Source organism: Bos indicus x Bos taurus, chromosome 13 (assembly GCF_003369695.1).
Source record: "Bos indicus x Bos taurus breed Angus x Brahman F1 hybrid chromosome 13, Bos_hybrid_MaternalHap_v2.0, whole genome shotgun sequence".
In the NCBI taxonomy this organism is placed as follows: domain Eukaryota; kingdom Metazoa; phylum Chordata; class Mammalia; order Artiodactyla; family Bovidae; genus Bos; species Bos indicus x Bos taurus.
The window spans coordinates 4,872,237-4,899,564 of NC_040088.1; the positions used below are offsets into that span (position 1 = coordinate 4,872,237).

Sequence of the window (27,328 nt, forward strand, 5' to 3'; positions counted from 1 at the left end):
GGGCCTTTCAGAAGGCGTCAGGGTGGAAAAGATGATGTTTGCCAAGGGCACTTCAGTGAACCCGAGGCCTCATGAGAAGCATGGAAGCCTTCAGAGAAGGAAGGGGCTGAGGTTGCAGAAGCCATGCTAGGGCTGGTCGTGCAGGGGTTTATGAAAGCGGACACTTGTTCCTTAAAATGTCCCCTGAGGGGTCTGTTTTCCCCCAACCTCGAACAGGGCGTGGAAAGCATCGATCAGATCGCCAGCCTGTGCCAGTCTGATGTGGAGGCCGTGCGTGCAGCCGCCCGGGAAACCACGCTGTCATTTGGTGAGGTCCAGCGTCCCGTACTCCCGACTGCGGGCAGGGGCTGGGGGGTGCCGGGGTCCATGGAGAGGTTGTGCTGGGGAGGCCACGGTCAGCTCCCCAGAGACGCAAACCCGCACACAGCACGGGCACCGCCAGCGACCCACTTCACCGTGCCTGGCGGGGGCAGGTTTCCTTCACGGTTGAGGAGGCAAGAGGCGCTCTGTTAACGTCTCAACCTGCCCCGTTTATGATCCGTGGGGACAAAGGCCAGATGTAAGGTGGGACTAAGGTTTGGCAGACCGTGCTGGACACAGGGGCGGGTCATAGGGTCCACGTGAGCCAGGCCCTCGGGCTCCAGTGGCCCCGGAGGCCCGGATGTCTGGAAGCACTGAGGCCACCATGGCTCACCAGAGTAGATGAGAGCGAGGTGGGGGGACAGTCCCCTGACAGACAACCTTGATATTTCAGGAGAGAAAGGTCGCTTGGCTTTTGAGAAGATGGACAGACTCTGCTCAGAACAGAGAGATGCGGCCTTTGGCCAGGAGGCAGATGTTGAAATCACAATCTTTTAAGAAGTCTCAGCTGATGGGCTCACATCCGGCGTCCCTGTCTGTGCTGTAGCCTGGCCCCAACACAGGGAGGGTTTTGGGAGGGTGCGGCGGGGGGGCAGGCTGAGCGCCCCCCGAAAAGCATCAACTGGCCGAGCTGCTTCCTGACCGTCCAGGCAGTTACGAAGCCCCGGGGCATACGTGGGACTTCCGTCCCGGGGCAGAGCAAGCACGGCACTTTGAGGGCTGCACTCCGGTCCGCCTTTGGCTTTGAGCATCTGCCTGACTTTCCGCAGGTTGCAGAGCCGGTCAGTGCCGGCTGGTCCTGCTATGGGGAGGCTGAGGCTGGGAGTCAGCAGGGCAGCTAGCTCGGCGCCATCTGGTTCCCTCAAGCCCGGGACTGAGGCGGCGAGTGGGCTGGCTGACCCTGCTAAGAAGGCGGTGTGGGTCGTGGGGCATGCGGGAGGGCCCAGCCAGGGTGTCCACTGTTCACTTCAGCCAGACACACAGCCCAGATGCCCGTGGAGCCGGGCGGCGGCCTGCCAACCACGGACCTTGATCTGTGGTTCTACGACACGAGTAAACAAGGACGTGGCCTCCGCCGAGAAGTCTGAGTGTCCTTTGCCTTGACCTTCACCAGTCAGAACAGAGGGGCTTCCCCGATGGCTCACTGGTAATGAATCTGCCTGCACTGCGGGAGACTCGGGGTTTGATCCCTGGGTCGGGAACATCCCCGGGAGGAGGAGATGGCAACCCGACTCCAGTGTTCTTGCCTGGAGAATTCCATGGACAGAGGAGCCTGGCGGGCTGCCGTCCATGGGGTCGCACAAGTGTGACGACCGAGCGCAATGAAGCACCAATCACAATGGGGTCTGAAGCAAGTCCACTCAGGGCTTGTTAAATACACTGCTGCAGAGGCCACGCGCTGGTCTGAAGAAAGATTTCAATGAACATCACATTTAAAGGAAGAAAACTAGTTTCCTATTTAAGTCTTAAGAAAACCCCAGAGTGTCCTGGGATGTTTCTGGGTTAATACAGAGGCACCCTGGGTTCTGGATGTGGAATCCACAGTGGAATTGGAAAGCTCTATAATTTAAACATGCTCATTTGCATTTCATGTATATATTTTGTGCTCTTTGGTTTAATTCAGTATTTATTGCCTTGCCGATATGTTGTTTTCTGAAATTTCAATAAAAATAACTTTTTATTGGTGTTTCACTCTACCTGAGACACGAGGAAGGCAGTGGTGGTTTTCTCAAATATCCTGAAGGAAGAAGCCACCCTCACCCCCCACCCCATTCCCCAGGGCCCTTTCCAACGTGACTTTCTGTGAAGTGGCTGCTCCCATACACGCGGCGGCAGCGGAGGGTGGTGGTGGGGCAGGGCGCCCCTTGGAGTCTCCCCAGGCACCCTGAGTCCTCTCTCCTTGGACACCAGGAAGCCATCCTTCTTGGGCCCTGGGCCCTGTCTAATTTCTGCTCAAGGTTACAAATTTGTTTTTCACACTGGCATCCCACCTTCTCAGGAAAGCTCAGCTGCCTTTGTTTGTACCTGAGACGACGGTGACGGTCCCCACTGTCCTTGCTGGGCGCGCGGGGGCCCCGTGACCACAGGCTGTCTGCCCTGCTAGGCTCCACGCTCTCACTGGGAGGCCACAGCACCCGCAGCTTACTCAGCAGCCAGCTTTGAAACAACCGTAAAACCTTAAAGGACGTAAGGGAACTCTCTGTACTATTTCCTCAACATTCTGCAAATCTGAAATTACTCCAGAAGAAGAAGTTAAAAGAAAAAACAACACCTTAGGGGAGAGTCCCGTTTGACTTCAGACTACATGAACCCATTCCCTGTGACGGCTCCATCAGTCCCATGGCAAATGCGACTCGGGAAGGGGCTGAGAGGCGGTCCCCCAGCGAGGGCGCGCGTCAGGCTGAGCCGCTCTCCAAACAACTCGTGTAAACTCGTCAAGTTATCCAAGGGCCCTAATACGCTGAAATGGTGAGTTCTGTTACCGCTACTGAGGGATAAGAGTAAGAAGAGGCCCCGAAGCTCCAAGTAAACGCACCAGGCGGGGAACGTTCTCGCAGGCCAAAGACACCCACAACCCCAGCAGGCTGTCGTAATCCTCAGACGTGGAAAAGCTGCAGCCCCTCCTGAAGGACAGCATCTGCTTCGCAGCAGCAGGCATGGAAAGAGACACGAGTTGCCCAGCTTGGTTTAGGCCCATTAAGTGAAGAAATGGGAAGCACCCCAAATCCATGTTCTTTAGAAAAAAAGATTTTTATTGTTGCAACTAAAATGCAAACCATCATTTATATGGCAAATTGGAAAACTGTACAGTTTGACAGTTCTGTGAGGTCACAGAAGACCCTGAGACGCGCCCCCCCGCCCCCATCATGCATCCACGTATACACACACCTGGAAAGGTATTATACCAAAACACCTGGCTTTTTTGTTTTGTTTTTATTTTTGTAAAAATGGTTTATTCTATGGCCATTGTAAAAAATAATGACCTGATGAGTAAATGTTGGCTTAAGGCATATAGCACAGCAGCTCACTACTTCTCTAACATACGGGCGACAGGACGCAGAGCCATCTGTTTTCCAAGGACAGGAGGTTGAACCAGTATATCCACTTTGAAATGCTACTGTATATACACACCCAAACTACTACATGCACATACAGGACTTAACAGAACAGACGCACAAGCCCAGCTCACACGCTTACAGCCCGGCCCCCAGCCTCATCTGCACCTCACCAAGGCCTGCGGGCAACACCGCAGATGCTCCCCCATGGAAACTTCTTGCAGAGCTTCTAACACGTGAAAGGCAAAAATGTGAAAATGCTGGCAAAAGAGCAGCTCATGAGCCACAGCTGCCTTTTTTTTTCTTGGTAAAAAAAGCCACTGAATGTGGAGGTCATAGGTTCCCCCCACACAGGCGGAGTCCTGAGCACCATCAGTCCCCAGAGTTCGAGGTGGGGGCAGACACCTCGTGCAGCAAGGCCCCCGGACCTAGAGGGCCACAGGCTGACTTGAAGGGACCGTCGTCCAGGATGTTTCAGGAAGGGCAGTTTCCGACAGTTGCCTTGGTTCCAAATCACGGTCCGCTCAAGCTGAGTGTGAACTTGGGCGCAGTGGAGGCTGATCCCAAAGGTGCGTGTGTGGGTGGGTGGGAGGGAGGGAGGACCCTGCTTCTCTCCATGTCCAGAGTGCAGGTGTGACTATGCTTCCCATCCCCTTGGAATGTCTGAGCTGCAGTGGACCCAGCTGGAGCAGGACAGGCTGGGCCTCACTTGAAAGTCACCAGACTGTCGTGCCAGGAATTACGCAACTATCTGTTACTCGAAAACGTCATTCCACTGCTGAATGGCGACTATTTCAGCAACAGTCTTAGGAACCACAGCCACGTAACGATCAGACCGTGCAAAGGGAAACTGGACTTGTACACGGGGCACGCTAGTCAGCAGAGCGCGAAGTATTCCAAGCACGTCATATCTGATGGGGACACAGGAAGATGGGACATGCATCCTAATACACACAGAGGGAGTGGTGGCTGAGATCAAGGTTGAGCAGATAACTGGGGAGGTGAGGAACCGGGACAAAGGAACCTCACACCGTGTCTTAAATAGCCAAGTGTCCATTATCATTATCCCCTTGCTCTATGAACACACGCAGACTTCCTCTCAAGCTCCCCGCAGCATCACGACACGACAGCTCCCAGCCATCCTCCTACTGGGCACTGGTCTATGCAGAGGCTCACGGCAAAGTCCTCCGTTCCCAGCCCGACCTGAGGGTTCACTGCTGTAATTCTGGATGAAGCCCTTGGTGCAAGGCTGACATCAAAAAACTGGAAGCTGTTACTGGTTTAAGACGCTAGTGCACTGTGGATGCCCTCGGGGAAACAATGTAGAAATAAATACGGAGTGGAGAGGGGCTCACTACGGGCAGTCTCCCAGGAGGGCGGAGGGAAGGACTGTGTGCCAGCCACCGAAGGCCCCCATGTGAGGCTCGTCCCGCTGCCCATCCAGGCTGCCCTGCCCCGTGCCACGGGCACAGCACCCTCCTGTGCCCTCTCAGAACCGGGCTGTGGGTCTGGTCGTCCAAGCAGGGGAGGGGGAGGAAGGGGGGACAGTGGAGCCGAGGCCAAGTGCCCAGGAGGGCCGCTTCAGTGCAGACCTGCGGCTCAAGGGCAGCTGCGGCCCTGCCCGCTGCCTCACTCACGGTGGCTGCCTGCCAGGCGGACGAGGCTGGCACTGGGTCAGGCTGTATGTTGCTGCTGAACAGGAACTGAAAAGAAACCAAGTATTTCCAGACGAGCCCGGCACTGCAGAGCTGCAGACGCACGCACACCCTGGCCACCCCCACCTCCCACGAAGAGTTTGATTTTTCACAGGAGCTCTGCCTTCCCAAAAATCACCTCCAAAGAAGAAACTGTTTGCATGCTGCTAAACCGCTGGATGCAAAGACGGTTGCTTAGAAAAGAAGTAAAATGTGAAAAACCAACAAAGAACGAATCACCTTGGGAGGTGATTTCTGTGACCGGAGATTTGAGGCTCCTCCTTGGCCTTTTCCCTAACTTGAACAGCAACACGTTCCAACGGGGGGATTTCTGCTGAGACAGCATTCCTATTCCGGGCCGAGCGGAACCTGCTCCGTCTGGGTCTCGAGGCCTGGGTGGAGGGCCGGCAGCCGCCCTGTGGTGACCTCTGGCCCCAGGGGACCCTGAGTGGGGATGGAGCGAGGCGGGCAGGGCGGGCAGGCCGGCCGAGAGGGGAGGGCTGTATGGGGAAACCGACGGCGGGACACAGCGGGACACCCTGAGCAGAAGCAGAAGCCAGGTTCTGATTCCTAGAGATGGCCTTCGCCGCTCTCCTTCTCCCAGTGGGGAAGTCCGCAGCAGGGGCTGCGCCCAAGCCAGACAGGGTCCGACCCTCAACCCTCTTCTCCAAAGGAATTTACATTCGTACACGTGTGGGAGTCTTTCCCTGGGAAATCAAATAAAAACTGTATCTGGTGACACCACCTAAGGGCACAAGACAGTTTCGTTAAGTGCGCCTGGTCTTTTCTCCCCACCACCCCAGAAATAACAAAAAGCTGCTTTTTATAAAGGTTAAAAACAACAATGTGTTGTAATTCTATTATTTTTTTTTTTCAAAAACAAATGAGCAAAAAAAAGGAAAAAAGAGAGAGAGAGACGTATTTGGCATTTCCTCTGCTTACTCCTGAATAGGTTAAGGCCCTGAGATTAGACTCTTCTACTCCTGGGACCACAGCGCCTCCAGACCCCAGTGCATCAATCCCCAGTCCTCTCTCGTTAGCCCTTCACAGTTCCAGACTCTGAACCCTCTGGCCTGCTTCTTCCGGGACAGGCTCAGCGCCTCCCCTGCACTGAGCGCCGCCGCCAGGCGAAGGCCAGGCTCTCTGTAGGCGGCCCGGCCAGCACGTCCGTCAGTGGAAACAGACCCTGTAGCAGAGGTACGCGCCGGCCGTGAGGACCGTGGCCACACACACGTTGACCAGGAAGGGCTTCCAGTGGCTCAGCGGCTGGTCTCGCTCCTCTGCGGGCAGCGACGGCTCCCCCTGCGCAGGGTCTGCGCCCACGACCCGCCTTCTGACTTCAGTGTCTTGACTCGCGCTGAGGAGTGAGGGGGCAGAGAAGGGTTACTCACCCGGGAAAACAATGGCAAGGACGCTATTACCATGGGAAGAGCTGTAGGGAAGGGGAGCCCCCTGGAAACGGCCTGAAGACGCGGATACTGGCCGGAAGGCTGCCTGTCACCACCTCCTTCCCAGGGCCCGACTGTAGGGCCAGGGCAGGGGTCTGGGGCGAGGCCTGGGTGCATGTGGGCTCCCCCCGGTGCAGGCGCTCAGGGTCTTGGCCCGCTCCATGGTCTCCTGGCATCCTCTGGCTTTCAGCGCCCAGATCCACGCTTCCCTGCTCCTCACTTTCACCCACGGAATGTGGAGGGCACCTCTCCCCACGGTCTTCATGAATACAGAAACAGGACACGTGACACTGACGTGACACAAGCCGCGTGCTGGCACCTCTCTCACCCGTGGCCCACGATGAGCCCTCGGGTGGAGCACACCGGTCCACCCTCGAATGTCAGTGGAGGCCCGGGAAGCCGGGCACAGCCTCCCGCACTCAGGATCTGCTCTGGGAGGCTCCACCGGACAAGTGTCTCTAGAGCCCCAGAACCAGAGGTGCACGAAAAGTCCTGGGAGTAGGTTCATGGGTGGGGACTCAGGTCTGGAAGCCAGCATTTGGCAAAGTAACCAGGGAAGATCTGGGTGGCGAGCTTAGCTGGAGGGCCTGGCGGGGCACACACCATGCGTAACCTGCTCTCTCATGCATGATGTTCCCAAGCCCAGCCACAAGAATACACTCTGATCCCGTCTTTCAACAGCTGCAGAACATTCAGCACAGGGAGAAAGCCCTCCCGATACACTCCCTGGATACAGAATCAACCCACCTCTAGTTTTTCACCATTACAGGTGATGCCAGCATGAACACCTCTGCCTACACACCTCTGCACTCCGCACACCCGCTGAGAACTGCTGCAGGCTGAATCTCAAGGTGCAGACAAACGTGAGGTCAGAGTGGGCGCTAATCTTAAGCTGCCCTCTAAAACAGCAGGCACTGAGGGCACTGCTTTCACGGGCTCAGGCTGACCCCTGTCCATCCTTCGAGCTCCTGCACAATGCCACCTCCTGCAGGCAGCCCTCCTTGACCTCCCAGGCAAGGCTGGGTGACTCTTCTCTAAGGCTGACCACCTCAGAGTGCACCTCCATCAGTCCCGTCCATGGGGCCCCCACCACAACCTACTGTTCCCTTCCCAACAAGGTGGTCCAGAACACAGAGCAGGGGCCCTGGTCTAATTATCTCATTTCTCACAGGCATCAGTAGGTGCTCAATAATCTTTCTCAAACTGTAAGGAAGCAAAACGACAATCAAAGCTGCATGAAAAGGTTAAGTTCTGGGGGCTGAAGGTACGTGGTCAAGCCTGGACATCAGTTTCAGGACCTGCCCAAAGCCCGGCTCCTGTTTTCTGTCGCCGTCAACACTGGGCCACCTGTTGCGCCGGAGCCCCGGTTCCGAGAGGCACCACCAGGTGGCGCCAGACCCCGCTGCAGTCAGTCCCTCTCCCTGCCAACCTGTACTCAGTCCAGAGGCTCCGCCAACCAGCGGCGGCGGAGGCGCAGAGCTGGTCCAGGGCCCGTCTCCCCAAGGACACAGAAGTACCAGTTGCCAAGAGGAGGCTGCCCGCCCCCGCCCCCTCCAGTAAGCCAGGACCCTCTTCCTTTACCTCTCCAGGCTGCAGGGGGCATTTAACGGGGCTCTGGTTGCTTCCTGGACGGGGCCGTCTTCTTTATCCTCCTCCTCAGTGTCATCCTTTACCCACTGATGGTTGGGGAAGAATTCCTTGCACTTCCCGTTGTGTGGCTCCAGGACTCGCTTGGGGGGCCGGGGAGGTGGGGGGACGTGCTCAGGTGGGGGCTCCAGATCCTCATGGGAGAGCTCTTTCCATTGCTCCTTGAAAAAGCAGCAAGAGGAAGATTTCACAGTTGGTAATTTGTCAGGAAATCTGCTCCCTTTCAAGTGAGGAGAGGTGAGGGCTACATGAGGGGCCTTTCAGCTTCTTGGGTCTCCAGCCATGGGCTTGGAAGATGAGATCTTTGGAAAATAAAGTCTATTCTCCCTATTAATGCTCTCTGTGTGAGCACTTCAAAGAAACTGGAACATGGTGACAATTTCCACAACTTTCTAGCTAAACAGACTTAAACATGAAGTCTAGCTATTTCCCCTGACATGTGACATTATTTCAACTTTGACAGTGAACAGCCTCCTTTAGAGACAAAAGTTTAAAACCAGCACACCCGGATTAAAGCAAAAGGAATGCTGACCTGCACCGAAGAGTCTCCCATGATGAACTTGGCGCCCTCGATCACAGCCAGGTAGGAGAAGCGGAGCTGGTCTGCTGTCTGGATCAGTCCCATCCGAAATTTCCGCATTTCTAACAAAACTTTCTTGATATCAACAGAAGAAGGGTCTTTCCTTTTGTCCATCTGAAAGCCAGAGAGGAGACACAGCTGAGTGAGGTCTGGGTGTCAGGTACAACACAACTGTACACGTCCTAGGGGAGCGTGAGCGGGAAAAGTGTGAGGGAAGGGGATTCTCTGGCTTCCACATCAAAATTAAAAGCACTGCTCCAAATGAAGCTGTTTAGGGTAAAGCTCCCTTGATGGGAGGGAAGCTGCTAGAAAGTCAAGACCAAAGCTGGCTGATTGCAGACAGTGACAGAGGGCCGCGGCCAGATCAGCCTGGAGGTCACTGCATGCTCCCTCTGCTTCCTGTGGTCTTGAGGGCCGTCTTACCAGCAAGAGGCAGGTGTCAGCCAGGCAGAAGGTGCCTGACCTGCCGATGCCAGCACTGCAGTGAACCACGATGGGGCCGTGCTCACGGCTGAGCGAGCCCGACTCTCGGACTTTGAAGAGAAAGTTCAGAAACGAGGCCGGCGATTCGGGGACTCCGAAGTCAGGCCACGTGGTGTAGTGGAAATGTAAGATCTCTCGGGTTTCTCGAGACTGAAAGAGAAATACACACGTGACGACTCTCAAAGAATCACCTGAGTGAGAAGCACTGACTTCAAGTAAGCGTGAAGCGCCTTTCGACGTGCCTGCCTCCACGAGGAGTCTTTGTTCCCAGATTCTCTCCTCGGGACCACAGACTCAGCGGACAAGATCCGAGACCCAGGCAGGTGCCAGGCTGCTCCTGCCAGCTGCAACACTTTTGCCTCCAGGAGCCCTCATCTCGACGCCCCTCTCCCTTCTGCCGTCTTCCAGGTCACAATGACTTCTCTCTGTAAGTCAAAGTGATGCTGCACTACCGCCCACAGCAGTCTTGTCATCAGCGCCTCGGGGTTTCACACCAAAGAGTGGAAATGTAACCACAGGTGTGGGGCACCAGCTCTGGGGAACTTGGGGCTTTACGAGGCGATCGGGACGTCTCAGAGGACTGTCATTTTACAGAAAAAGGTTACTGACTCGGTCCCCAAAGACTGGAGGCTGCACGTGTGACCTTCTGAACAGACGGTCAGTGAGGAAGGGGTGTCATAAGACCAGCTGGCCCGGCCCCACAGTGAGAGTCTATGTGCTCCCGCGCTGGGTGCCTGGGCTCCCGGAGCTCTCGCATGCAACCCCACTAGTCCAGTTACTCCCATGCTCCAGATTAGAAGCCTGAGGCTTGGCAGGCACCCCCCTACTAGGTAGGGAGCAGGAGTTTCAATCTGAGTTGCCTGACTCCAGACCCCGCGTTCACAGCCTGCTGCAGGGACCCTTGAAGGTGGACCCTGACACTTGTCCCCGAGTGTTTCTCCTCGTGGCCCCATCAGCTCCCAGAGGAAGTGTGAGGACGGCCTCTGGGGCTGATTCCAGCTCTGCTCCTCTGAGACTCCACTCCCAGGGCAGATAGCGGGCTGCCAGGGGGCGATGGTCAAACCGTGGTTCTCAATGAGGAGAGCCCTCACGCTAAGAGCCCACAGTCATGGGAGCCAGTCACGGGGCAAGTAAGGCCTGAGACAGGAATCCCACCAGCAGCATGGAGCCAAGGGCCACGCCGGCACCCAGGTCGCCTGCAGAACAGCTGATGGAGAAACACTGGGCCAGAGACCTGGTGGCCGACAGTGCCCCTCCCCTCATTTGGCAAATGTCTACCATGTGCCTCCTGGGTGCCAGGTGCCACGAGGGAGCGACTCGGCCCTGCCCTCTTCCCCGAGCTCATGCCTCCGGTACAACCACCCTCCCTGACCTGAGGGTGACAGAAACGTGGGAAAGGACCCACAACAAACAGCAAGGACCTGACACCCGCAGAGAACACACACGGGTCACCCCGCACCAGCCATGACACATGCTGGTATCTTCCTGCAGAACTGGAACCAATCTGCTGATCACATCAGGATAACTTCGAGAACCACGCAGACAGCTCCACGCCTTCCTCCCTAGAAAACGACCTCCTTACATACTTTAATGGTTTAAAAAACAAACGTGTCTTCCTTTTTTTTGGGGGGGGGTGGGTAAGAAAAGCACTTAAAAACAGATTTTTAAAAAATGGAATAAGAAAACAGGCCCAAAGCAAGTTCCTTCCTTAAATTCTTGAAAAGGTGTGGGTCATCTGTTTACTCCCTCCCTCATGCCTGCCCACTTCTTTCTCAAGGAATTCATTCCAGACGTACGCGCGAACAGATCCACAAGGCTCAGAACAGATTTTTTTTTGAAAACCACATTCTGTTAGAGCAAACAGATCTCCCCCAAACCTCTCTGCTCTGACGCCCAGACAGCGCGAGCCTCTTCTGCTCTGGTTGAATTCCATTCTCTTCAACGAGCGAAAGAAATTTTCTCAAGAGTTTATCAGAAGTCATTCGTAACGCCAAGCTCGCAAGTGCTTAAAAGCATTAAAAAAAAAAAGTCTACCACACAATCCTCCAGGCACATTCCAACCCTCTGCCAAGATTACTCCTGAAAACTGCCTGTCTCAGCCCCTCCATCGGTCAGCGCGGGAGCCTGTGTGCGCCCCCCAACCCTCCCCCTGCCGCCACTCCCCACCCCCACCCCCCAGCTGCAGTGCCCAGCAGGGCGGGGCCTGGCCCGGCACAGTTCCCCGGAGCCGCAGGGTTTCCACCTCTCCTCCACGCCCAGGCACCTGTGCGGAGCTCTCCATCTCACTCTCACTATGAACCCACCCAGGAGCCACAGCGACCACAGAGCAGAAGTCGAAAGTTAAGCTGCGAATGAAGACAAGGCCGGAGCAGACCCTGCCCATCAGCCCGCCCGCAGCCCTGGGGGTCCGTGCTCCTTCGGCCCCGCTGGAGCCCGCGAGCCCCTCACGGTGTGTTCTGGGCCTGCATTGCTCACACCACACACAGACCGCTGCGAGAAGCCTTCCAAAAGCCCGGGCTGCGGGCAGACTGACACGCGGGGAGACACGGTGCCCTTGGCTCAGGGCCGACAGTTTGAGGAGGTGGGCCGTGGGACTGCACAAGGCTGGGGTGCCCACGTCTGAGGGAGCCCCCTGGAGCTCCCCTCCGTGGTCTCCGTCACCGGTGGGGGCGCAGGCGAGCTCTGCAGCCTCCCAGTGAACGGGTCCTCAGCGGGGCTGCTTCCAGCAGACCCAAGAGGTGGCCCAAGGCCATCATTTAATGAGAGCCGGCCCCTGGTGTTATAAACTCCCCGCCACCCCTGCCAGAAGCCCAGGACTTCATCTAGAAACTTTACACTGACCACAAACTGGGCCTTTCTTCTGTCACTGCCGACTAGTGACTGTGGATGAGAAGCCCGCGTGCTCTGCTCGTGTTAACTCCCAGGCTATCATGTTAGACCTTCTGTAGTTGGTCTGAGGTAAAAACCTACCCTTTCCCCTAAGAACTGGTGTTAGCTGGGACTGAGAGTTCGTTCTGTGGAAAGGGAGGTACTAAGACTTGTCCGCCCCCCAGACACTGCTGGTCACCTGGCAGGTAAGCAGGTAGGCGCTGCTCACCATGGTGTGAAAACCGCATCTTGCTCAGAGCTCAGAAAACCACTGGTGCTAAGTAAGTCGCAACTGAAACAACACCTCAAGGAGATGTCACCAACGGGCCCGCGCCGGGTACTCAGGCGTGGGTCGTACTCACCATGAGGTTCTCCAATTCCAGCTGTCGTACTGTGTAATAGGACTTAATGTCTTCCGAGATCAATGTCAATTTCAAATTTGTGTCTTCAAAGACCATTTCTCTCTCTTCTTTCTGTGGCCAGTACTGTGCACATTTTAACTAGGACAGAAAACAGCGCCCAGTTACTGTGAGCAATGGACTGTCTATCTATGGAGTGTGGAGTACTGTCCATGAGCTTTATGGTAACCACCAAACCGAGGGTTTTCTGACCTTGGAAGCTGACATCAGTGTAAGCTGCCTGCCTCCTGGGGAGATGGGGCCAGGGCGAGGCGGGCAGACAGGACATGCACTCCACACCCAGCCGCCCCGGTTATCCGCACAGAGATGTGCTCCAGGTGTTGCATCCCCTCCCTGTCACCCAGGAGAGGAGCCAGCCTGCATACAAGGTTCAGTCTCTCAGGAATGACTTCATGTAGCCATTTCAAAGATTATCAAGAACCTGACTGGTGCCCTTGGCACAGCGCCGACTCCTTACCTTGGGGACGATAACAAGACTAGACTGTGAAAAGCTTGAGGGGTTGTGCATGCTAATTTGCTTCAGTGGTGTCCGCAAACTTTGGCGACCCCATGACTGCAGCCCACCAAGCTCCTCTGTTCATGCGATTCTCCAGGCAAGGATACTGGAGTGGGTTGCCATGCCCTCCTCCAGGGGATCTTCCCGACCAGGGATGGAACCCACGCCTCCTGAGGCTCCTGCACTGCAGGCGGATTCCTTACTGCTGAGCCACCAGGGAGCCCCTTGAAGGCTGTAATCAAATGCAAACCAGGATCTAGAAGGCTTGAGAGGGGTCCTCCAAGGCTGGGGATCACCTCCTGCCCCATCCCACCCTTTTATTCTGGTCTGGTTCAATTCAGAAAAGTCCTTTTGATGTTCAAGTTTAAAAATCCCAGGAACTACTTGATAGTCTTGATTTAAATGTAGCTCATTAACATTTTCCTTAAAGCAAGCAAGCTCCCAAAGACTTGGGTTTCATTTAGAGGTCAAGAAGGAAAATTTGGGTCAAATTCAGTGCCAATGCTTTGTGTGAGCCAAGCTGTTACACCAGACATTTCTGGTTGCTGATGACTATTCTGGACAAAACCAGCAGGTAGATGGGGAGAAGCTGCTGGGTCCATAAGCCAGAAGAACTGACACATCCCCAGACAGGGGCCCTCAGAGGCAGTATGACTTCCATCAAATGAAGTATCAGTGCATGTCAACAGCTCTTTGGGAAACAGTACAAGTTCAAGACACTTACAATTCAACACGCACTGACTCAGAGGAGCCAGGAGGCTCTTGAAGAGGCTGAAGACAGAACAACAAATGCCCATTGATCCTGCTTTAATGAAAACCAAAGCCACAGAAAAAAGGAGGGAAACAAATTAAGAAACACCACATTGTGAAGCCACCAAAGCATCCAACTTTATGATCCCCAAACAGAAGGCCAGTAAGGTTTTCTAAAGAGCCCAGACATGGAAGTTTTGGACAGTTTCACCCATGTCATCTCCCTGCACCGATGTGCACGTGTGCATGCTAAGTCGCTTCAGTCGTGTCTGACTCTTTGACATCCTATGGACTGTAGCCCTCCAGGCTCCTCTGTCCATGGGGTTCTCCAGGCAAGAACACTGGAGTGGGCTGCCATGCCCTCCTCCAGGGATCTTCCCGACCTAGGGATCAAACTTGCGCCTCTTAAGTCTCCTGCACGGGCAGGCAGTTTCTTCATAACTAGCGCCACCTGGGAAGCCCAACTATCAGCATCGAAGTGATCCTGCCACTCAGGACACAGAAGCATTGGTGGCATCGCACGATCACGAATGCATGCTTAGCCACAGTGGGCAAGGCAGGTGAGAGCAAGACTTTAGAGGATGTTTAAAGGAGGCATTTATTCCTACACTTTGAATAATCAGATCTGTGTAATGCCTTGAGACACCAGAAACAAAGAAACCACCTTGGTAGGCCCAGAGCCACGAGTGCTGAAGTGGGCACCCAAGGCAGTGAGCAGACAAGAGTGAAGCCAAGCAGCAGAAATGCAGAACGGCCAGCTGCTCTCAGAGAAAAGACCAGTGTTTTCATGTCTCATGGGCAGGAGAGGCAAGTCTTTTAAATCTCATCTCCACACAGCAAGCACTCACTTTCAAAAGTGAATATAAAGCCTCACAAATCTCTGTTATCTGGATAAAGACCAAGACTCTGAAACTTTATCGCTGAGGAATTTTGGCACACACCGAGTGTCAATCAACCAATACTTATTTAAAAATAGGAGTTCTTCAAAGAACTCTTAGGCATCTCCAGCAACATGCCACAGTCTGCTCTCTGTCATTTCCTGTAGAAGTTTTTTGCTGTAAACACATAAAACAAAACAGAAGCAGCACAAGATCACCATTTCCTACGACCCTATTAAGCTGATCCACAGGGGCTGGAAAAGGGGATTATTTTGTTGGAAAGCAGTCCTTTACTGAGTTAAACTGGAGGCATGTCTTGAGGGGGCAGCAAACAGCCACAGGCCAGGGCCAGTGCTGGCACCTGTTAGAGATGCTGTCACTACCAGGAGGGCGGCGTGAGAGTTCTCGGGTTCTTCTAAAACAGCTAGGGCATGTTGAGAAAAATCCACAAAGTCATCTGAGGTGACCCTCTGATGGGTGGGTGATCTGGCTGAAAGAATGATGAACACAGAGAACTAAAAGTGGAGTGTGAGAGAGACGGACAAAGCCTAAAGCGCCCGTGATATACAACTCAGGGTCCCGAGGCTGAAAGCCCTTGAAATCAAACAGCATCTCTAGTGGGGACTTCAGGACAGAGATTCAGGCGACGCTTCTGGGTGAACATGGCCTGGCTTATTCCCCCTGCCTAGACAACTTGCATTCCCGGCCCCTGCACACATATGCACGCTAGCTTATCATGTCTAAATGCAATGTCTACATGGAATGAATGAGAACTTTGGCCACTTGGACGAACCTGGTCTAACACACACAATCATTTTTTGCACAACTGTCTTGCAGGAAGTATATCAGGTCCCAAAAGGGTAATGGGTAGTTCTGCCAAAACAGACGAGGGGGACCACTGGACACTATTTGGTGAAAGAAACCAGAAAACAAACATGCATTACACGGAGACACTCTGCAAGCTGGTTTTTAACCACAGGCTGTAGTGGAGAAATTATAATTAGATTAGTTGAGCAAACAAGACACTGCAACTTCTTATAATTCCCCCGGTCAGCTCTGATGGGGGTGGTAACTGAGAACGCGGATGCAGAATTTAAAGTGTTTATCCCAAGGAAGGTTCAAGAACCATAAACCATACACTGCTTTCCATGCCAATCTGCATGTCCAAGTGCCCTAGGGTAAAAAGGAGAGCTACAGAGGGAAACAGGGACTGCGCCACACCACCACAGTAACCACTGTAAGAACCACACAGGTGTCTCTCAACGGCCAGCACAGAAGTCCAAGGGGAAGGACGGCACAGTGGATCTGTGGTCTGCTTATGCTCAGCCTGGGTGGGAGGCCACGGAGGGCAGGGCCTGCTGAGGAGCACGCGGCCTGAGTACCTGGATCCCCTTCCTGGTGTCCTCTGACCACAGCAGCTGGAGCAAACCGTGTGCAAACAGTGACGAGGTTTCACCTCAACTTTTAGTGACAAACAAACAAAAGGCAAATGCTACCTTCTCTGATGAGTTTTGAGTAAGTCCGTCTTGATTTAAAATTCTCAACCCTCCACACCACGATAGAGTGAGTCGCAACCGTGGGCAAGTCTGCCTCCCTGGGGACACCGGACAGTGTCTGGGGACGCTTTTACAGGCTTCGGCCGCGGGCAAGGTGCTCCCAGCAGCTGGTGGGTGGAGACCATGATGCCCCAAGGCACAGGCTGGGTGTCCCTGCCCCTCGGCAGAGCGCGACCCGGAGCGGCAGCAGCATTGGGGCTGGGAGACCCCGACGCTCCTCTGTGCTCAGCACCCGCGCCGGCCACCACGGTTCGCTTTCCCTTGCGGAGCACGTGCGTGGCAGGAACCTGATGTTTTGTTTCTTTATTCAAAGTTGCTGACAAGAAGGTGGTGGAGACGGCTTACTTCATGTTCGCAACTTTGTGTTTTACTAATCAAGCCACTGCAGAGAAAATTAAAAAACCACTTTCACTGAAGACTTTTTTTTTTCCTCAGACAAAACACACTGCTGCAGCACTTGAATATTCAGGTAAGCGCTTTATCTGTTTCTGTAGAACAAATGAATCCTTTCTTCTCAGAGAAAGAGGCAGAGGCAAAAAGACGACTCTAAACAGGAAATGTCCTAAGAGGGCCGTTTGCTGTCGCCAAGCCCCGTCCCTTCTGGGGAGAGACGGACGAGTCCGTGAGGCGGGTGCGTTACCCCTTCAGGTTTTCACTGCTCAAGTTTCCTTTGACACATTACTGCTTCACACTTTCACTTTTCCCGAGGGCCACGATGGTCCTTTCTCTGGAGGCAGGCTTCTCTGGAGCGGTCACGTCCTTCTGGAAGCCGGGACAGCGGCATCCCCGCTGAGTCCGAGCACGGAGCCAGTGCCGGCCCTGCCTGGGCCCCTCTTCCCACTGGCCTCCACGCTCCTCGGCTCTCTTCCCCTGGGGCCTCCACCTTGGAGGCTGCGGAGCCCCCCGGCTGGCAATGGGCATCAGGGAGAGGACAGGAGCCTGGGGGGACATGACACTACACCCTGCGGTGAAGACCACACTGTACTCTCAGGCGTGAGGGAGGTCAGAGGCCACGCGGCGCTGAGGGCAGCCACGCGCGCCTGGAGGGGCTGAGTGCGATTTGGGTCACTAGTCCAGAGAAGGGGCAGAAGACTAAAAAAAAAAAAGTTTTTTTAATAAAATACAAGTCTGTTCTGGCTGGAATTGGCTGATGAAGGGAGAGAGCGGGGCCTAGCTGTACCCGGTCCAGCAGTCACACGGCGTATGTCCTGGGAGGCAGTAGGAGCCCCAGAAAGGTTTCAGCTAGCAAGAGGTGTGGGAGACCTGGTTTAGAAAGAGCGCTGGATGTAGAGGCAGAAGAGACTGAGGAGAGGCAGGAGTGGCCTGAACAAACAGGCTCACGTTGCCGAGTACTCGGAAGGGAGGCTCACACTCCTGAAGGGAAGTGCAAGCGGACACTGTCCCTGTGAAAGGAGTGGCCAGGGGCCCAGCGTCTGTGGGTCTGACAGGGCTGAATCTGCGTCCAGCTGCTCCCACCGTTTGGCTGTGCAAAGGGACACTTTACCAGAGAAAGCAGGCTCGATCAAGGCACAGTAGGAACTTGCTTTTCAAAGTGAAACTCTGCTCGCACCACTCCACGAGGCCAACAGAGCAGCACCAGAGGCACCGGGGAGAGGAAAGTGGGGCTCACTCACCAGTGCTGGGAGGCCGGCTGACAGGGTGGGGTGGACACCAGGGCAAGGGCTGTCTGACCTTTCTCTCCTTTAAATTCACCTGTTTATCTGACTTGTTTACAATAAACATGTTATTATGTACTGCTTCTTTGTATTTTTCTAACAGAAATCTAAAGCAACCTGAGGAGAGGAACAGACAGACGTCGCCCTTACGGACTGGCGCCGCGGGAGGCGGCATGAGGTTCACTCACCGATCCTTTCTCCATCACTCTGTTGAGCATGACAACGCCCCTGCTCTTCTGCTCCCACACCATCTCCCAGAAGTGGCCGCAGGTGTTGGGTAGAGGGCCCTGCAAACAGAATCCACAGTGTGTGCATCTTACGTACAAACCCGCCCGGCGCGAGGCGCCCTCAGGCAGCGTGGAAGCCGTGGCTGCGGCCAGGGCCCGCCTCTCCCTGCCTGGTGGTCAGTAACCACAGTTCTATTTTCTACCACGTAGCGAAAGGTCATTTCCGTATTTCAGAGCTGGTTCAGAGCCGAATGACAGAGGAGAGAAAACACTGATTCTGCTCTCTGGTTTGGGCTGGCCGGAGCAAGGGCGCCAGAGATCTCCACGTCAGGGCGGGGGGCCAGCGAGCAGCACCGCTGGCTGCAGGTGAGCAGCGGCTCGGGGAGGGGCCCCACCCGCACGGCCTGGGACGAGCCACCCACCTCTATTCCTGCAGCTTCTCCACCAGCTCGCTACCCGTTAGAGCGCCTGAAGTTCACAGGGCTGTGAAGGTAGGCAGACTTACTACGCCTTTCCACAGGACCCGGGACACAGTGAATACCCAACACAGTGTGAGCTCTCATCATTACTATTAATGGCTAACCTGACCGTGGACTCCCCTCATCCTCGGAGCATGGAACCTAAAACATGAGGGCACACAGACAGGGTGGGCAAGGGCTGCGGTGCCACTGGCCCACAGCCGGAGTTCTCATCACGGCCCCAAACACCACTCCAGTCCAGAACGGGTCTGAGGGACTAAAGTCATGGAAGATCTGAAAGGGCACACACCAAACAGCCAATACTTGAAGGTGGGCGTGAAGGCCAGTATCCGTGACATTACTCTCCCTACAGGTTTAAAAAGTGAGACGAGAGCCTTGCATTATTTGCTTAATGAACACATTTTAAAAATGGGCACCGTGTTCTTGGCTTTGTGGCATGGAGATGAGCTCAGTCCCACCGTCCAGCAGTGCGACTTTGGGCCAGGCTGCTCGAACCCCTTACATAAACCTCAGGGCAGAGGGAGACCACGTCAGCAAGCAGCTGGGTACATCTGGGGTGTGATCTGACAGACAGACAGAACTTCACATGTGCCAAGCAACCGCGAGGGTGTGAGTGCGGTGAGGACAGCGGGGTAAGTTTTCACGGTGATTTCCTAATGCCTGTTTGACTTTATATACCCTATCTTTGCTTTGGGCTTGCTGACCCCAGACCAAAGTTGAATGGCTGAAATCAGAAAGTAAGAAACTTGACTACTTCTAAAAGAGAAGTTCCCAAGAAGCCACTTTGCCACAACCTCTTCCCACCAGCTTGCCACCAAGGTCTCCCTGCCCCTCACCCCAACCCCAGAAGGGCTGGGAGGATCACGGGCTGAGGGCCTGGGGACTGATGTTCCGTACAATGACTGGGGGGGTGTTGGGCCGACTCTGGTCATGTGCGGAGAGGAACCCGGACAGAACAAAAGGGACAGTCAAGAAGGGCCACCAGGAAGACACCCGCCCCAAAGCAGACTTTGGTCATCGTGCTTCCTAGCTTCACTGTCATTTTAGCCTCCAAATATTAGACAGGGTGATGATGTTCAGTCACCCTAGGACCCAAACCTAATGTAAAACTGAAAAACTGACATGCAAAGAGAAAAGAGGAAATCAGGATTTATATATAGAGAGATTTAGACTGTGTATATCAATGTACCAGTAACAGATGAAGACTTGAGAAAATCGGTTAAAAGAGACCCCTTCACTCTTCCCCGGGCTCCTGTGGTCTTTGGGTCATATACCAGTGTTTCACAAAAGGCCAATTATGAAACCACTGTTGTGATTTCTTTTTCCATAAAGATGCCAAAAACCAATGGGAGTTTCAAGTGAGTTTGTATGCTCCTCCACATAACCTAACTCACCCCTCCACCCCCAAGGAATGAGGACCATGCAGAGGAATTCTGAAAGGCCATCTGGATAAAGATTTCTGGTCTATTACTAACCCTCTTACGTGTCCATAAGCAGCCCTGATGCCCTGAGGCAAATGCTTAGGGACTCAACACAGGTACAGTCTTTTCTAGCTACTGCCTCTGTCAACAAACAAGACAACCCTGGCATTTTACTGCTGTTGTCTACAAACCCAGCAACACCATACTTCCCAGAAAAGATTCATGTCATGACCAGACTGAATCTCTGAAGGAAGACTTTTCCCTTCCATGTTGCTTTTTTGGGTTAGAAACCTGATCTTCTAAAAGATGTGGCAGACTTTATCTGAGGCGTGGATAACGGCACTGTCAGACTCTTAGGCTGACATCGAGAGAGGCGAAGCCCACTAGGGAAAAATTCAGACTCTGTTTACCTGGGTGAGAATGTAACTCCTTTGGGCTTCTTCCATTTTTATCAAACTAGCATTGATATAGTCGTTATCTTCTTGATGAAGTTTAATCCGACTGTGATCAACTGAAAGGCAAACCAGAACGCAAGGTTAATCCAGGGGGACTTAAGTGCTTGCACACGCGATGTGCCCTATGGGGAAAGCAGAGAAAGCGAGTGAGGCGCTCAGGGTGTTCACACTGGCTGAGTCCAAACTGTTCTGAGATTAACTTAAGTGTCTCCAATAATGGGAACCGCTAGTACTTTCAGAAGGTTTCTCAAAGTATCTGAAACTTAATACAAAATAGCAACAGAAACAAATTACACTAAAACATAGATTATTAATTCTTGTTTGGGAAATCTGTTTTTAGGCTTTATCGTCTTATTTATTACTGTCCTCATACCTCAGAAGACTGGGGGGGAGGGGATGTCAAGGAATCTGTTCTCTGAGGCCTAAAACATACTTTTATGAGTGAAAAATGCAATGGCTTTGATCTTTAAAAGGGAACAAAATCCACCAATATTCCACCCAGTCCCCAGAGTTCAAGTTGGTACAATGAACCAAGTTGGTAAGATTTACGATCACGTCTCAGCCTCACCTGTGCCTAATGCTTCCAAGATTAAACGGCTGAAGTCTACAACAGGGTGAAAACTCACACCTTGAACTGCCTGATACAAGGTTGTCTTTAGAAAAGCTCAAGTACAACATATATGTCACAATCAGAGACACTTAAAAGAGAGTTTAACAGGAAAACACAGACTCTGAATCCAAAACACAACACCGAAAGTATATTAAAGTAACTTTCAGAATAGCTTTTAGAAATACACTCGCATGTGAAAGGTCCACCCCAGGGGACAGAAGAAGCACAGCCGCTTCTCCTCCTCTCTGCCACGGTCACAAAAGCCCTACTTTCCCGAAGGCAACTCTCCTTATCCTGCCGGGGCCATTAACAAGCGCAGGTGGGTGTTTTATTTCTGGTACAACACAAGGGACGGTAAACTCAGGAGACGGCCCGTAAACAGTTCTCCCCTCGCCCAGAGAGAAAGGAAAACCTAACAGGGTAAGCAGTTAGGGCCTTCTATTCGAAAGCATTCCAAAGAGACGTTTTAGTGAATTAGCCATTGTTTGGAATAACGTTTCTCATCATAGAGGATTATTACACACTGAAATACTCGGGTGATACTGAAATGGGCCATGGAGATAAGCGGTCTCACAGCACTGGGTGGTGACCTTGGACAGACAACTTATCTTCTGAGTGCTGAGTTTTTCACCTGCCAAATGGAAGATAATAGGATCACCTTCTACCTTGAAACATTCTCCCCATTTCCTTCATAATTTTAAAAGCAAATTACCTTCTCTAGTGAAGAGTGGAGGTAGGGGAGAAAAACGCAAGGAGTTAAGACTGGTTAAAAAGTTTGGGAATTGTATCCCTGGAAGAATATTTCAAATGCTGTTTTTTTTCCCTCTGTAAAGCTGGTTTACAACCTTATTTAGATGAATACTGATCGAAATCATAGAAAAGAAATATGAAAGATAATATTGTTGCCTAATTCAGAGCGAGTACAGCAAAGCCTACAGACCAAGGGCTTGGTGGGCACCGTGTGCATGGTGTGAACTGCGACGGTGATTCTAGCGCAGGGCAGCTGGCCAGGGCCTCATGGCAGAATTCCCTGAGAAGAGGCCATTAGTATTATTTTTAAATAAAATCTATGTGCAGCCGTAGCCTGGAAGTGCTAAATCAAGAGAATCAGACACTGGGGCAAAATCCTGTGTCACCCGACCTAGACCCACGTGGTGGACGTGCCTAGCGGGCACTTCAGTTCCTGGCCGTCTCAACCACAGCCGACACTGACAGTGAGACTCGGGGCTAAGCACTGATGTGCCCTGACTTCAGTCTGCGCCCAGTCCTGAGATCCCTGTGACTCCTGTGTGACTGAAGATCAGGGGAGAGGGCAACCCGCCTGAGGCCAGCAGCTCAGAGGGGCAGAGCGCCGCGGCAGCCGTCGGAGGCAGACTGCTTAGCGCCAGCCCAGGTCTGATTCACTCCGCCCCCCCCACAGCCTGGGGCACCGCACCATCCGGCAGGGGGCACAGCCACTCTTCTGTGGAGGGCACCGGGAGCCGCCCCTGCAGCAGGCTTCGGTAGGACGGGCCTGCCCGGGGGCCTGGCGGCATCGTCACGTCCCCGGCAGAGGGCACTGCTATGGAGCTGCTCCAACCACGGCCCTCGCTGCTGGGCGATGCCACGTGGAGGTGAGTCCCAAGGCTCTCTGTGACCCAGAGGAGGTGGTGAAGTTCCTGTCCTTCCCTCCTCTCCAGTTTTTCTCACTTTACACAGATTCTAACACAGTTCATTCACTTTCGAGATATCAGCAGACTGAAAGCCAATTACTTGGAAGGCAGAGGAGGCTGCCAGCGGGCACACTGAGAACTAAGGATAGGAAAGAGCCAGAAAAACAGTGATGGCGGAGGGGGTGGGCTGGGGGAGGTGAGGTCAGCGAGCAGAGCCGACTGCGTCTCTAGCTGAGGCGGCAGGTGAGTGCCTCCCCGACCCTGGCCCATGCCCGCGCAGGGCATCACTACTGGTCAGTACAATGCCTTGGGCCCAACAATACTGTCGCGGAGTCACCCGGAAGGGGTATATTACGCCTGCCATTACACACACTCAGCTGGTAGGAAATGATTCATCATTAAAACAGTCAAAGCTAAGGAAAGCGCTTTGAACTTTGCTGAATTTTCTAGAAACTGAAACCTTATCCCTCCTCCATGGGCGGAAAAGTGAGCCATTACTATAAGCCTCTAATACCTTCATCATAGGAAACAATCAAGTCATAAACCTCAACTGCTATTGATTTATTACCAAACCCCAGGGCTAAAGGAGTCTGAGAGGCCCACAGCCTCGGAGGGGCTGGCTGGATGGGAGCAGGTAACTGTGGTGTGTGAATACTTACAGGGACTGACGTCTCTGTACCTGTTTCGGTTTTTGTTCTTAGGAAGCTTGGCCACTCTGCATGGGAAGTCACTGGCTTCATGTCGGATATCCTACAAAATAAGAGATAAAGAGTTCTCTCTTGAAACTCTGGCACCAGGAACCCAGCTGACTGCGTGCGGGCCATGTGCCAAGCACTGAGGAAGACGCAGCACAGAAACAAACAGCAAAGGGGGCCGGGGAGTGCGGGAAAGGCAAGTGCTAATTCAAGAGGCACGTCCAAGGTCACGGGAGGGAGACAGAAGGATACCCGCATGCCGCAGGCGGGCGGCGGCGGTGTGGGGCCGGGAGCTAGAACGACGAGGAAGAGGGCAAGGAGATGGGAACGGGGCGCAGTACTCAGAACACCCAGCACAGCAGAGGCACAGGGGCTGGGGTTCACACTTTGTGTGGGGACGCTGAGTGGGCTGGTGGAGGAATGACAGGGCTGGAGTACACAGGTGGGTAGAGATCAGATCTTGGAGAGCCTTCTGTGTCAGGCCTGGGAATTCCATCTGCAACCTCCTGTAAAGCTACAGTTTATCAAGAGCAGATAAAAGGCCCCTTTCTGCCAAACAACTATCTAAACACTTTCCCATACATGTGTGTGCGCGTGTGCACACACAAATGCCATCAGTTATGTCCAACTTTTTGTAGCCCCATGAACTATATAGCCTGCCAGGCTCCTCTGTCCACGGAACTTTCCAGGCAAAAATATTGGAGTGGGTTGCCATTTCCTACTTCAGTGGATCTTTCCAACGCAGGGATCAAACCCGCACCTCTGAAGTCTCCTGCACTGACAGGTGGACTCTCCACCACTAGCACCACCTGGGAGCCCCAATGCTTTCCCAGGGGATGGCAAACAAACCCCCTTAAACCAACCGTCAGAAGGAGAGCGAGTGCCTGAGCTCACAGGAGACTGCAGCATGTGTCCTACCAGACAGACCACACACATCTCATTTTGCTCTTCTACATCAACACCACTATAACCCCACTTAGAGATCTTTTCCTTTACGTCTGTATTTTACTAGTACTGTCATGAAAGACAAGCTTGCCCAACAATGTGCATATACTCAATGCCGCTGAACTGTACACCTAAACATGGTTATGACGGTCAATCTTTGTTATGTATGTTTTAACAGAACTTTTTAAAAAAAGGGAAAGGCTGCAGTGAGAGAACAGGAGAGCAGACAACAGCAGCACAGCTTTGGAAGCTGGCAATCAGACTGATGAGCAGCTGGCAGGTGGGAGCAGGCTCAGTCACAAGCCGGTGGCTGGGAGAGCAGAGCACCGGCCTGGTTTCCACCACAGAACCCTCCAGAAGGGCAGGAAGCCTGCTTCTGGAATGAGGGGTGGGATTCACCGCAGGGGGGCAGGGCTGGACCAGAGGAACTGCATCTCCGCCCCTACCTCCCCCTTCCCGCTGCTGGGTGCCTGCTGCCTCACACCTCTGCTGAAATCTGGAGTTTACTTTTTGGAAAATGTGAATCAGGGGGCAGAGTGCCGTCCAGGTGATATGAGCAAACAAGAGGAAAGACCAAAAGGTACCATCATGAGGGTATACAAACAACAGCCCACCTGCACCCAGAGGCCTCGAGGCAGACGTGTGCTGACCAGCCCCGTGCACCTGCTGGGAGCCTGCAGTAGACCCCGGAAGCCCCCCATCTTCATCACGTGCAGACCACTGATTAAGAGACGTCAGAGGAAGGAATGCCTCTAGTACGAAAGAGATCTAAAGGAAAAATAAAATGGGAAAAACAAGCCCCTCGGAACAAAGAGTGCAGAGAAACCAAAGCTTAAAAATATATTTATCATTAATATACTCAGAAAGATAAGAACCATACATTCATGGATTAAGAACAGGATGTTGGATAAAAATGTCTCTTGGAACTTGAAAACAAGAAATGGCAGAAATGATAAGCTTAACAGAAGAGTCAGAAGATAAAGGTAGAAGAAATTCTGCTTTTCCAGAAGGCAAAAATAATTAACAATGGAAAATTAAGCAGAATAAAATGCAAGGAAAGAAAACATTAAAAACTAGTTCAAGGAAATCTACCAGATACATCAGGTGCTCAGCAAAATGATAAAAACAGACCCACACTGGAGCACAGTACCATGCAGGTCGAGGGTCTCGCCAACAAAGAGAAGATTCTGTAAGTTTCCAGGAAGAAAAAATAGTTCACTTTCAAAAGGTAAGGGGATCTGAATGGCTTCAGATTTTGCAAGAACACTGAAAGCTGAATGGCAACAGAGCAATGCCTTCAAAATTCTGAAGAAAAATGATGTCCAACCTAGAATTCTATACACAGCCCCAATAATCGTCAGGCAAGAAGGAACGAGAGAAACCGCTCAGATCTGTAGGGCCTCAGAGACCCCACCACCTCTGCTCCGTTTCTCAGCATCCACTGGCGTTTCCACCTGAGTGAAGGAAAAAACCAAGGAAGAGAAAGATGTAAGGTACCCAGGGGAAAAACAAACAAAAAAGGATCCACCACAAGAGCAAAGGCACAGGAAATTTCCACGCAGGCTGTGGTGGGGGAGGCCCAGGATGACAGCTACGCACCAGCCCCAGGAGGCGAGCACCCAGACCAGACCAGAGTGACTCAAGAGATGGACATGCCAACAGCATGCCTCTGTCCAGCATACCCACCGTGACTGAGCAAGACCACCAGAGGGAAACGAGAATACCTGCAGTCCAGAAAACAGGGATGCCAACTGAGAAGCAAAGCAAAGCGGTCTCAAGATGGATGCCGTGTGGCAGTCTTCAGAGCCAGTGACCCAGACAGAGGGACGGAGGTGTCCAGGAGGGATGCCTCCTCCAAGACCAGGGCTGCTGAGTCACCTGAAGCTGCTCTATCTAACACAGTAGCCATAGGCCACCTGAGATGTGGTGAGTCTGCAAAGAGATGCTGTGCAAATGTGAAAAACACACATCGGGTTTTGATAACTGAGTACTAAGAAAAGAAATTAAAATATCTCAAATACTTGAAACATTGACTATTGGTTGAAATGACACTTTGAACATGCTGGATTAAGCAAACTATGTTGTTACTTTCATCTGCTTCCTTTTACCTTTCTTGCTGCATGCTAAGTCATTTCAGTCGTGTCTGACCCTTTGCGACCCCATGGACTGTAGCTGCCAGGCTCCTCTGCCCATGGGATTCTCCAGGCAAGAATACTGGAGTGGGTTGCCATGCCCTCCTCCAGGGGATCTTCCTGACCCAGGGATCGAACCCAGGTCTCCTATGTCTCTTGCACTGGCAGGCGGGTTCTTTACCACTAGCGCCACCTGGGAAGCCCCTTTCTTACTGCGGCTACTAGAAAAAGCAGAATTACATACATGGCTGGTACTTATTTCTATTGGATGGTGCTAACTGAGCTGGTGGAAAATTGCTGTGAGAGGTTCTCAGAAGGTATGAGAAGAGTTAACAACAGGTAGGGGCTTCCCTGGTGACTCAGGCAGTAAGGAAACTATGCAAATGAAGAAAAGGCAATTATTAACTACAAGAAAATCAATTAAAAAGGAAAGCATGACAGTACAGCACTACCTGTGACTGTGTGCGAGGCAACAATGTAAACAGTGAACACGGCTTTCACCTAGAAGTATCACAGGCTGGGGGAACGGGGCGGGGAAGCACGAGGGACAGCAGAAGGCGGGGGCTTAAGAAAGCCACATCCTGTATCTCCCTGACGAGCTAAACTCATGAATCAAAGGATAGACATTTTCCTTAAAATCTGGGAACAAATGCAAGCTCGAAGCAGGCTCAGAGTTCAAAAGCCATTCATAAAGAGAAAGACTGGGAATGGGGAGATGTGGGCAGCCAATAAAACTTCTTAAACCATGTATACATTCAACTTGGATTTAAAGAGGAAGTCCACATTCTGCTATTTAAAAGA

General features: G+C 52.9%; 2 protein-coding genes across 5 annotated transcripts in view; one reads left to right on the forward strand and one right to left on the reverse strand.

The window, feature by feature from the left end:
* The window catches only part of RIPOR3 (RIPOR family member 3), an 88,924-nt gene extending 86,862 nt beyond the window's left edge, over positions 1-2,062 (forward strand). For all 4 annotated transcript variants that reach the window (XM_027558270.1, XM_027558271.1, XM_027558273.1 and 1 more), the window contains 2 exons: positions 217-307; positions 755-2,062. In XM_027558270.1, the coding sequence (XP_027414071.1) occupies positions 217-307; positions 755-858 (195 nt within the window). In that variant the 3' untranslated portion in view covers positions 859-2,062. The remainder of the gene's footprint in view (positions 1-216; positions 308-754) is intronic.
* A 1,028-nt stretch (positions 2,063-3,090) lies between these two features.
* The window catches only part of PTPN1 (protein tyrosine phosphatase, non-receptor type 1), a 63,563-nt gene continuing 39,325 nt past the window's right edge, over positions 3,091-27,328 (reverse strand). Inside the window, exons 2-9 of the mRNA XM_027558275.1 lie at positions 23,415-23,505; positions 20,449-20,549; positions 18,100-18,198; positions 12,499-12,636; positions 9,209-9,418; positions 8,738-8,899; positions 8,140-8,366; positions 3,091-6,467 (exon numbers count right to left, since the gene is read on the reverse strand). Coding sequence (XP_027414076.1) covers positions 6,281-6,467; positions 8,140-8,366; positions 8,738-8,899; positions 9,209-9,418; positions 12,499-12,636; positions 18,100-18,198; positions 20,449-20,549; positions 23,415-23,505 — 1,215 coding nt within the window. The 3' untranslated portion in view covers positions 3,091-6,280. The remainder of the gene's footprint in view (positions 6,468-8,139; positions 8,367-8,737; positions 8,900-9,208; positions 9,419-12,498; positions 12,637-18,099; positions 18,199-20,448; positions 20,550-23,414; positions 23,506-27,328) is intronic.